The sequence below is a fragment of the Carlito syrichta genome, unplaced genomic scaffold, assembly GCF_000164805.1.
Source record: "Carlito syrichta isolate Samal-C Ts95f unplaced genomic scaffold, Tarsius_syrichta-2.0.1 Scaffold316424, whole genome shotgun sequence".
Classification (NCBI taxonomy): Eukaryota; Metazoa; Chordata; class Mammalia; order Primates; family Tarsiidae; genus Carlito; species Carlito syrichta.
In genome coordinates, this window is record NW_007260520.1 from 81,074 (window position 1) to 92,185 (window position 11,112).

The 11,112-nt window shown below is 54.6% G+C and overlaps 2 protein-coding genes across 5 annotated transcripts in view; both read right to left on the minus strand.

Moving 5' to 3' along the window:
* The window catches only part of RINL (Ras and Rab interactor like), a 7,787-nt gene extending 1,140 nt beyond the window's left edge, over window positions 1-6,647 (minus strand). The window contains exons 1-7 of the mRNA XM_008074396.1: window positions 6,598-6,647; window positions 6,230-6,389; window positions 3,038-3,140; window positions 1,381-1,453; window positions 1,229-1,293; window positions 802-951; window positions 272-717 (exon numbers count right to left, since the gene is read on the minus strand). Of these exons, the coding sequence (XP_008072587.1) occupies window positions 272-717; window positions 802-951; window positions 1,229-1,293; window positions 1,381-1,453; window positions 3,038-3,140; window positions 6,230-6,389; window positions 6,598-6,647 (1,047 nt within the window). The remainder of the gene's footprint in view (window positions 1-271; window positions 718-801; window positions 952-1,228; window positions 1,294-1,380; window positions 1,454-3,037; window positions 3,141-6,229; window positions 6,390-6,597) is intronic.
* Window positions 6,648-9,147: 2,500 nt separating this feature from the next.
* Window positions 9,148-11,112, minus strand: part of SIRT2 (sirtuin 2) — a 21,518-nt gene continuing 19,553 nt past the window's right edge. For all 4 annotated transcript variants that reach the window (XM_008074386.2, XM_008074385.2, XM_021707188.1 and 1 more), the window contains 6 exons: window positions 10,876-10,931; window positions 10,670-10,746; window positions 10,541-10,592; window positions 9,749-9,819; window positions 9,541-9,607; window positions 9,148-9,420 (listed from right to left, as the gene is read on the minus strand). In XM_008074386.2, coding sequence (XP_008072577.1) covers window positions 9,265-9,420; window positions 9,541-9,607; window positions 9,749-9,819; window positions 10,541-10,592; window positions 10,670-10,746; window positions 10,876-10,931 — 479 coding nt within the window. In that variant the 3' untranslated portion in view covers window positions 9,148-9,264. The remainder of the gene's footprint in view (window positions 9,421-9,540; window positions 9,608-9,748; window positions 9,820-10,540; window positions 10,593-10,669; window positions 10,747-10,875; window positions 10,932-11,112) is intronic.

Sequence of the window (11,112 nt, forward strand, 5' to 3'; positions counted from 1 at the left end):
GGGGTGGGGGACGGGTGAGGGCAGGGCCACCCAGCGGGCCCGCGCGCTCCACCTGTCCGCCCCCCCGGCGGACCGGCACCCCCCAAGTGTAGACACGGGGACGAGCACGTGGGGGGGAGCCTGGGTGTGAACTTGCACGCGGGACGGGGGTGTCCATCAACGCACACGTGAGGGCGAGCGGGTGGGGTTTGTGGGAGAGGGAGTGTGAGTAGAAGCACGCGTGCACGCGGTGGGGCGCAAGACGTTGGGTGTGAGCGCACACATGTCACACCTGAACCCGTGGGGGTGCCCATCCAGGCCTCCCATTACCAAGATCCTCGTCCTTCTGGGGTGCCCCAGGCGCTCTGCTCCCAAAGACAGCCCTGATGTCCGGGTCCTTTGCCAAGTGATCCTGGAGGTCAGTGAGCAGGTGCCGCACGTCCTGAAGCAGCTCCGTGGCCGGGTCCCCAGGTCTGGAGGGACCCCCGGAATCCGAGGTGAGGCGCGCCCGGAGGCTCCGGTACTGCCTGGCCACGTAGCTGCTCCGGGCCCTGACCAGAGCTCGGACGTGAGGGGTGAGCACATCCTCGGGTCCTTCTTCATCTCTGTAGTCATCAGCCTCCTCCTCCGACTCCTTCTCCTCCACCAGGCTGGCCAGAACCGGCCCAGAGTGGTGCACTTCTGGGCTGAGTGGGCCTTCCACCCAGGAGACCCGGTGAGGGGCACGGTTCCCGGGAGCTGGATGTGAGGAGAGGGTTGGATCCCACAGAACAGGGTAGCAGTTCCCTCATCCCTCAGGGGCCCAGGGCCCACCCAGCTAACCTGGATCGTGTCTCTCGGCAGTCTGTGGCTCCGTTTCTTGGGGGGCCGGCTCCACCTCCCAGCTTTTATGAGTCTCCAGGTAAAGTTGGTTCACCACGGAAAGCACCTTCCCTGCGGTGTCACGTTGGATGCCACTGATCTGCAGAGGATCTGGGGCCAGAAGTGAGGTGTTCCAGGGGTCCAAGGGACCAGCTGTGCCCACTCAAATCCAGGAATCCAGGTTCCCCAACTCCCGCCTCCCCCAACAATCTCCAGAGGCCCCTGTGTCCTCCTCCTTCAGGGACTACAAAATCCAGGCCCCCAGCTCTCTCCAGTTCCCAGCTCTATCTTCCCTCAGACCCAGCAGTCTGGTCCCTCAAGCCCCATTCCCCTGGACCAAGGAGGCTGGCAAATTGGCCTCTCCCTTCCTTAGAGAACCTTGTCTCACCTGTGTGTTTGTCTCCAGGCCTTGGAATGGGAGGCAGCAAGAACAGCGTTCTGGGCAAAATATCCCTGAGAACAGATAAATGGGAGCCACAGCGTGGGTGGGGTATCTTAGGGAAGGGTCTCCCTTAGCCCCTTTTGATGAGTAATCTCTACCTGCTAGTTGATAGGAAGGCCAGGAGATGGGGTAGGTCTGGCATACAGACGTTGGAGGATTCCAGGGACACACCTGGGGGAAGGGGACAAGGAAGAATGATAAATACAAGTTGATGAACAGCAGCCTTCTTTCCCCTGGGACTCTCTCTTCTGCCTCCCTGCAATTCCCTCAGTGACCTCCAGAACAGGGATGTTTCCACCCCTTGAAGTCCCCACCATTTCCTGTGTCTTTATTTATTTACTTAAAAAGATTTTTTTGAGTAGGAGTCTTACTCTGTCGCCCAGGCTGGAGTGCAATGGCACGATCATGGCCACTGCAGCCTCGACCTTCTGGGCTCAGGGGATCCTTTCATTTCAGTCTTCCAAGTAGTTGGAAATACAGGCATGCACTACCACGCCCAGTTAATTTTTTGACTTATTGTAGGGCTGAGGGCTCCCCACATCGACCAGGTTGGTCTCGAACCCCTGGTCTCAGGCAATCCTCTTGCCTCCACCTCCCAAAGTGCTGGGATTACAGGCATGAGCCACCACGCCTGGCTTCCTGTGTCTTTACTCCTGTGCCCCATTTATGCCACCAAACAGGATTTATTTATTTATTTATTTTGAGTTGGAGTCTCACTCTGTCGCCCAGACTGGAGTGCAGTGGCACACCCCCGGCCACCACAGCCTCCACCTGCTGGGCTCCGGCGATCCTTCCACCTCCGCCTTTCAAGTAGCTGGAACTACAGGCACACGCTACTATGCCCAGCTAATTTTTGATTTATTGTGGAGATGAGGTCTCGCCAAGTTGCCCAGGCGGGTCTCGAACCCATGGGCTCAGGCAATCCACTCACCTCAGCCTCCCAAAGCACAGGATTACAGGCTGAGCCACCAGGCCCGGCTAGGATTTATTTATTAGACACATATTTATCAAGCATGTATTCATTCCCTGGTACTAGGGATACAGTTGTCAAAAGGCATAAAAGTTAACTGCCTTCCTTACCTTTTACCTTTTAGTGGGAGAGTGAGGGGAGAGAGAGAAAATTAATGAGAACAAATAAAGATAAGTGTATATTGTACTGAGTGCTATGAATGAAATGGAGCGATTGAAAGTGACTGAGGGCTATCTTAACTATGATGGTCAAGGAGGAAGGTGATATTTCTGCAGAGGCCTGAAGGATGGAGACTCAACCAGCTAAAGAAGAGCATTTATGGAGAGAGAACAGAAGCCAAGGTCCCAAAGCTGGAACATACTTTACGTGCTCAAGGAACAGAGAGGAGAACAGTGTGGCCTGGCAAGAGTGAAGGAGGGGCAGTGGATGGAGAGGTGGGTGGGGGCTAGATCACACAGCTCCTTCTGGTCACAATGAGGAGTTTGTATCCAAGCATGTTGCATATCCTTCATAGGATTTGGGGCAGGGGTATATAACATCTGATTGATATTTGAAAATACTACTCTGGCTGCTGTGTTCAGAATGGATTGAAGGAAAGAAAGGGCAGGAACAGGGAGACCAGACAAGAGGCTCCTGCAATTGTCTGGGCAAGAGGTGATGGTGGCTCTGAGTGGGTGCTGGAGGCAGAGAGGACTGGGAAAATTCAGGAGATATTTTGGAAGTAGAGCTGCCAGTTCTTCGCGATAAATTTGTCCTGGCCTGGAAACTCAGGGACGGTGCCTCACCTCCAGGAAGCCTCTGGATCTGGTAGGTGTTGACTTCTCCTGGTGAAGTCCCTGTCCTCAACACAAGAACCTGGCTGGAGTCATGGCCTGTGACCAGGAAACTCTGGAGGGTAGAGGCAAAAGTCAACTTGATGAAGGTGTGTTCAGATGTCTGCTACTTTCGCTTGCCTAGCATCTGTTTCCCTTATTTTGGGTTCCACACCTCAGATTTCTTTTAAGGAAACATTCTTTCTACTCAGTAGTCCACGTGGGTGGAACTAACTTCTCCCAAGTCTTAGGTGGCCCATGATTTGACCTAACCGATAGGATGATTGTACTATTTGCCTACTCTTTGAATCAGGGATGGGCATGTGACCCAAGTTCAGCCAATGAATATCTTCCATAGGATTTTTGCTGGAGCTCTTTGTGATTTTTGTGTTTGTTTGTTTTGAGTTGAAGTCTCACTCTGTCACCCAGGCTGAAGTGCAGTGCCATGCTCAAGGCCACCGCAGCCTCGTTCTGCTGGGCTCAGGTGATCCCTCCACCTCAGCCTTTCAAGTAGCTGGAACTACAGGCATGTACCACCATGACTGGCTATTTTTTTTTTTTTTCTTATTGTAAAGATGAGGTCTCACCAAGTCACCCAGTCTGGTCTCAAATCCATGAGCTCAGGCAATCCTCTCACCTCAGCTTCCCAAAGTGCTGGGATTATAGGTATGAACCACTGGATTTGTTTTGAGTCAGGGTCTCACTCTATAGCCCAGGATGGAGTACAGTAACACAGTCACTATTCACTGAAGGCTCAGTCAATCCTCCCACCTTAGGTTCCTGTGTAGCTGGGACTATAGACATGTGCCATCATGCCTGGCTATTTTTTTTTTTTTTGAGTTGGAGTCTCACTCTGTCACCCAGACTGGAGTGCCGTGGCCGCTCCCAGCCACCGCAGCCTCAACCTGCTGGGCTCCGGCGATCCTTCTGCCTCAGCCTTCCAAGTAGCTGGAACTATAGGCACGTGCTACCACACCTAGCTCATTTTGATTTATTGTAGAGATGAGGTCTCGCTGCCCAGGTGGGTCTCGAACCCGCGGGCTCAAGCAATTCACTCACCTCAGCCTCCCAAAGGCGCGGGATTACAGGCTGAGGCACTGAGCCCGGCTTCCTGGCTATTTTTAAAAATTTTTTGTGGCGACATGGTCGCCACAAAAAACCAGTCTCAAACTCCTAGACTCAAGCAATCCTCCTGCCTCAGCCTCCCAAAGTGCTGGGATTACAGGCTTGAGCCACTGCGCCTTGCCCCTTGTTTGTTTATTGTTTTTTTGAGACAAGGTCTCAGTCTGTCCCAGGCTGGAATAGAGTGGTGTGATCATGGCTCACTATAGCCTCAAACTCCTGGGCTGAAGCAATCCTCCCACCTCAGCCTCCCAAGTAGCTAGGAGTAGCTAGGACTACAGGCACACACAACCATGCCCAGCTAATTTTTTTTTCTTTTTTTTTGAGATAGAGTCTCACTCTGTAACCCCGTCTGGCATGATCCTGGCTCACTGCAGCTTCGACCTCCTGGGTTCAGGTGATCCCTCCACCTCAGCCTCCTGACTAGCTGGGACTACAGGTACACACCACCATGCCTGGCTAATTTTTCGATTATTTTTTTATTTTTTAGACTTGAGGTCTTGCCATGTTGCCTACACTGGTCTCAAACCCCTAGTCTCAAGCAATCCTCCCCCGTCGGCTGCCTGGAGCTCTTCAGAAAGAGGTCTCTTTTTATACTGGGGTTGCTGAACTGGTGGGGTGTAGCTCTGAGCCGGGGACAGCCATCTGCCTTTGCCACCACATGAACAGTGCCTCCTGAGGAGGAAGCCATGGCTGTGGGAGACCCCCTTATAGCTGTTCTCTCCAAATCTACTCCATATTCCTTGCAGAACTCCTTGTTCAGGGCATTAACGTGCCCAGGCTGAGAGATGGTCATGACTGGACGCACAATGGTTCTCAGCTCTGGCTGTGTAACTCCCGAGCGAGGCCTATCTTATTTTATATATATCCCTCCATCCCCCTCCCCCACACTGAGTGAACTTTTAAAAATATTGCAAGGCCAGGTACGGTGGCTCATGCCTATAATCCCAGGAGTTTAGGAGGCCGAGGTGAGAGGATTGCCTGAGCCCACGGGTTTGAGATCAGCCTGGGCAAGTTGGCGGGACCTCATCTCTACAATAAATTTAAAAAATTAGCCAGGCTCGGTGGCTCAGCCTGTAATCCCGTGCCTTTGGGAGGCTGAGGTGAGTGGATTACCTGAGCCTGCGGGTTTGAGACCCGCCTGGGCAACTTGGCAAGACCTCATCTCTACAATAAAAAAAAAAAAAAATTAGCCGGGCGTGGTAGCGCGTGCCTATAGTTCCAGCGACTTGGAAGGCTGAGGCGGAAGGATCGCCGGAGCCCAGTAGGTCGAGGCTGCGGTGGCCGGGAGCGGTCACTGCACTCCAGTCTGGGCGACAGAGTGAGACTCCAACTCAAAAAAAATAAAAATTAAAAATAAAATAAAATGAATTAGCAGGCATGGTGGTTTGTGCCTGTAGTTCCAGCTACTGGAAAGGCTGAGGCAGAAGGATCACCTGAGCCCAGCAGGCTGAGGCTGCAGTGGCCGTGACACTTCAGCCTGAGTGACAGAGTGAGATTCTGACTCCAAAAAAAAAAAATTAGCTGGGCATGGTGGTGTGTGCCTGCACCCCCCTCCATGTATTCTGAATCAATTGTGAGGGCCCCACCCTGGTAAAATAAACAGATACAACTAGTGTCTCCTCTTTTCCTGCCTGGAATACACCCATGTGCTTCGATCTCAGCAGCCCGGGGGCAGCCATGAGGGACATCCAAGAGAACTGTAGAGAAGTTGTCCTTGATGTCACTGAGCTGCTGAGCTAGACCCAGCCACTGGCTTTCTGGTCATATTAGAAAGACATACCGATTTGTTTACATCACTATAGAATGGTTGCTTGTTACTTGCAGCTCCAAAAACCCAAATTCTCCGCAGTGGAAAGCAAAGCCAAGAAATGGAATGAAGAGAAATCCATCAGGCCTTCCGGAAACTGTTTTTCTTTCTGGGTTTTTCCATCATTTGAACCACACAGTAGCCTCTTTGGTTTGCTCAGTAACCAGCAGGGGCCTGGTTGGTATGGGGTGTTGTGTGAGGGTAAGAACGGGTCCCCGGTTGTGAGTACTCACCCCCAGTGGCCACAGCTCCACCAGGGCCTCTGCACCCTGGGCGTCCAGCTCTGGGACCTGCCACACGCCCTGTGTCCTCAGCAGGCACAGAAGTGGCTCTGAGGTACTGAGGATCCCTAGAGGGATTCCGCCTGCTCCATTTGCTTGTGATGGGACCAGCCTGGGTGGGGCAGGGGTAAGGAGGTCAGGGGTCAGAGATAGACGGTTGGACACTGAGGCAGGGTCAAAGGTGCAGGAAGGGGCAGCCCAGGGACAAAGGGTCAGAGATGGGGCTCAGGGTCCTGCGGGGCGGGGAGGCAATGGATGGAAGACATTTCTGGATTGATCCAGGGACAGGAGGAAGAGACCTCAGCCCCAGTAGCCCTCACCTCTCCCCCTCAGTGGGGGCTGCAGAGGCCTTGTCCTCCAGCTGGGCCATCCTTAGGACATGGGAAGCCAGGGAGTCATGATCTGGCCTCTGGCAAGGAGGAAGATAAGACTCAGGACTGCTCCGGCCCAGGGGTAAGATTCAAAATATTTACAACCAATACTGCAGAGACCCTGGCCAAGCAGAATGGACCCCAGAAGCCCCTCTCTGTGCCAGTGGTTAGTTCTGGATGACGGGGAGATTTTGGGATCCCAGGAGAGAGGCCATTATGTCTTGGAATTGTGGGGAGAGAACTCAAAACAACAGCTACTTCCCAAGTGGTGGGGAATTTCTAGATTTTAACCATCAGTACAGCTGTATGAATGTGAATTAGCTAAATAATAGCCCTTGTCAAAACCCAGTGCCTGGAAAAGCTCTTGGCCCACAATAGGCACTCCATACATTTGCCAAAGGTAGCAGAAAAGAAGACCCCCCCCCAAAAAACCGGAATTATGTTTTGGAGGGCAGGCCCATTATGGTACACCAGGTAAGTGTTCTAGGAACCCAGCGGCATCAGGGTACCGACCAGCATTGTTGTGAGAGGCTGCATTCAGCCTCAGTGAATTTTTTGGGGGGATTCTTTCAATGTGTTTGCCCATTTCATGATGGGTGATTTATGAGTGCACCTGCTCATACCATGCTGAGTGTTCAGCAGTTTTTGACCAAAAAATGGCATGACCTCTGTACCCCACCCTCCCTATTCACCTGATTTCACCCCAAGTGACTTTTTGTTGTTTCTCTGGATGAAAAAAGTCCTCAAAGGAAAACATTTTGCCAGTGTGGAAGGGGTGAGACAAAAAAATGGCAAAAGCACTAAAAGGCATAAAAATGAATGAGTTCAAAAACTATTTTGAGCGGAGGAAAAAGTGTCTCAATAGGTGTGCATCAAACGGAGAGTACTTTGAAGGTGACAAGTTTAAACATGTAAGAATAAATACACAATTTCTTAATAAATAAATTCCGGGTTTTTGGGATCCTCCCTCATACAACTTCCCCTCTTCCTCCCTTCCCACACTAAGGAGGGACCTTGAATTTTTTCCCGAACATTTTCTTTTGAAAGTTTTTAAACATACAGAAACGCTGAAAGAAACGCACAGGGAACACCCGGGTGCCCACGACCTAGATTCGGTATTAACACTGCTCTCTCTTTGCTTTGTCACACGGCTAGCCTGCTAGCCCTCTCTCCACCCATCAGACCCCAGTCCTACCCAGGTAGAGTCCTAGGGAGGGTATCCCTTGGAGTGGGTGCCTTGGAATGTTTTTTCCTGCAGCAGTCCCAGGAGTAGAAAACCCAGTCCTGGAAGGGAAGGATCCATCCATCCACCCACCCATCCGCCCACCCATCCACTCATCCTTCCTTCTAGCCAATATTTATGGAATACAGGCCCAGCATGAGGCGCTGGTGCCAGGAGAGAGGGTGAGAAACAGGACAGGCCACTGCCGTCAGGGCCTTCTTGTTTGGGGGGTAGGTATAGCATATGGATTAAGCAGCTCAACAAGTAAATGAGCCCACCGACCAGAAGCCCAGGGTGTCAGGAAGGAGGGCCCATGCCGGAGACAGCAGGGAGAGGGTGGGAAGAGGGAGGCAGGTGCCTCCTGGGTCCTGGAGGAGGGGGAGAAGGATGTGGGGGTGCTGGGGAGAGCCGGATGAGGGCAGCTGCCTGACACCAAAGGGAGGCAGAGGGGGGTGAAGAGCCCAGATGCTTGGTCCCCAGGGAGGGGCCCTACCTGTTCTCCGAAGGGAGGCCTGCATAGCAGGAAGTGAAAGTGTTCCTCGCAGAGAGGAAGCTGAACAGGCTGGGGGAAGAGGCGGGGCTGGGGGTATCTAAGACAACCTTCCTCCCACTTTCTGCAGGCTCAGGCCTTAAGTGATGGGCTTTGGAGGAAGGGACTCTGGCAGGCTGGGAGCCCAGGGAACCGGCCACGAGGCCCAACACACGCACTGGGTCCCCTCCCGGCACCCCTCGCTCTGGCGATGTTCTGGTTCCTTAGTGGCCCAAGATCTCACCCCCCACCCTTCAGCTGCTTCCCTAGGAACCCACAGAAAGGAACAGGAGGCCAGACCGCCGATTGTTAGTTTTAGTTTTTAATCGGTCTCCAATAAGCAATGTCTTCTGCCCATCCCAAATGGGAAATGGGTCTCATGGGAAGGGGGCCCAGCACCCACATTGAAGCTGAAGTTCCGATTCCCCTACGCTGAGTGAATTAGATTTCGAAGGCCCACGCCCCCATTGGGGGAGGTTAGACTGGGTCTACTTGGCCACAGGGCCCTGGGAGCAGTAGAGAGAGGGCCCTCAACTCCCTGTCCCAGGAGAATTAGCAGTTTTGGGGGTACCCCCAGCCTCCAGGGGGCAGTTAGAGATTAGGGAGCTTGCTCGTACCCCTGGGAGTAGTTAGAGACTGTGGGCCGTTAGAGACGGGCTGCCCGAGATTCGGTCACTGGGAGATGTTAGGAATCTGCTAGGGTTGGGTGGGGAGCGGCTGGGACCCCAGCCTGGGGGAGGAGTAGTTAAGAGACTGGGGGATGCTCTGAGCTCCCCGGACAAGAGCTGCAGGCTAGAGGGGCTCAGGCTTGCTGGGGCTTGGCTACCCCTGAGGCGCTGAGCATCCTGACTGGGAGACATGGCGGTCACTGGTGTTTCTCCCCCTCTGTGGTCATACCCCCCTCCTTGGCAGGTGGGGGAGACTTCCTGGGGGAGGTTGCAGTGGTGGGGTTGGGGGCCCCCGACCCCGACTGGGCATCTATGCTGGCATGCTCCCTCCGGACAAGGTCCTCCAGCTCCTTCTGTGGGGGCAAAGTTCACAGAGGTCAGAGGTCATACATCATGGAGTCAAAGGACCCATGGGGCAGGAGTAGGGTGCAGGGACTGGACTCAGGGTGGGCTGGGGTCATCCAGCTCCTTACCTTCCATCCGAGGAGGTCAGCAAGGGTCAGGCAGCCCTGGTCACAGTCACCCAGCCAGGCCACGTCCCTGCGGTGTGGCCAGAGAGTCAGAGCTCCCAGGCTTGCTGGGGGCCCTGCCAGCTCTTCTCTGTGGTGGACCTTAATGCCCTCCCTCCCATCTCGGCCCTGTGCCTTCCAGGCTCTCCCCTACCCCAGGCCCAGGTCTCACCGGTAGGCCTTCTTGGAGTCAAAGTCCATGCCTCCTCCAAGGCCCATCATCATTCCCAGGAAAGGGTCCGTCTGTGAGGGGGGGAGGGGTGCGAGGAAGGGGAGGGCTAAGATCACAGATCCTGGAGCCAGGTGGCCTGGGTCTGTAGCCCAGTTTTGTGTCTTTGGACAAGGAACTCAGCCTCTCTGTGGCTCGGTTTCCCTCTCTGTAGAATGAGGAGAACCTTGGAGCCCTGGTAGGGTTGTAGTTCAGAAGTCCACACATGTAAATGCTTGGGACAGAGTCTGACCCATGGTACCTTCTGTCTGCCTGGCATCCATGCCCGCTTCCTTTTTGGAGAACACCCTTCCTGGGAGGGCATTCTCCCTAGCAGGGGTTTCCCAGGAGGGAGAACCCGCCTGAGAGTCTGCCATCCAGGACAAAGAAAGAGCTGAGCGCGGTGGAGGGCAGACCCTGACCGCACTGTGAGGTCTCTGGGGATGTCCCCTGGGGCCCTTGGGATGTCTGCTGGGGCCCTGGGGACAGCTGCGCCTCAGTCCCAGCAAGCTTCTTGTCACTTGCTCAGGAGGGTCCTGAATGACCGGGCGGTCTGTTGAGTCGGGTAGCCTGGAACCCAACCCCTCTGGATTCTAGAATCCCAGGACCTGAGCTGAGGAGTCCAAAGAGCTGGGGTTCCCGCATTGGGACTGTCTCTGAGGCCTGTCGCTCAGTTCCTGAGGAAACCAGTGGGAGGGAAGGGGGACCCCTGTGAGGAGGAGGCACGGAGGATGGAAGCTGTCAGGGCTCCCTCACCTGGCCCGTCTTCTCCTTGTTGATGAGCAGGCGTGGGGTGGAGAGGGGTGCCCTGGGGGGATGCCAAGCAGAGTGGTCAGGACGGTCTGGGCTTCCCCAGCCCCGCCCCACAGCTCTGGCCCCACCTACTTGCTGATGAGGGACGCAAAGGGCTGCACCTGCAGGGAGGTGCCCATGATGATGAGGAGGTCCGCCTTCAGGAAGTCCTGCGGGGGTGGCAGTGTGGTCTCAGGGCTCTGCCCAGGCTGGGCTGCCTTCCCCGTCCCCCAGGCCACCCTCCTTCCCAGGGCAGGCTCCAAGCGGCCCTCCCGGGCAGAAGCGGTGGGGGCACTTACTGACTGCATGCAGGAGAAGAACCGGGCTGGGAGGCTCTCGCCAAAAAAGATGATGTCTGAGGCGGAGACAGATGATCAGACACAGAGACAGGAAAAGATGGTGACATAGGGAGACAGACGAGACAGGAGCCGAGGTTGGTCTGAGGGGGGTGGGGGTCAGGGAGCCGTGGGAACTGGCCAGGGAGACAGAATTCACTCTCCCCAGGATGGGCTCGAGGCACTGGTCAGAGAGACAAA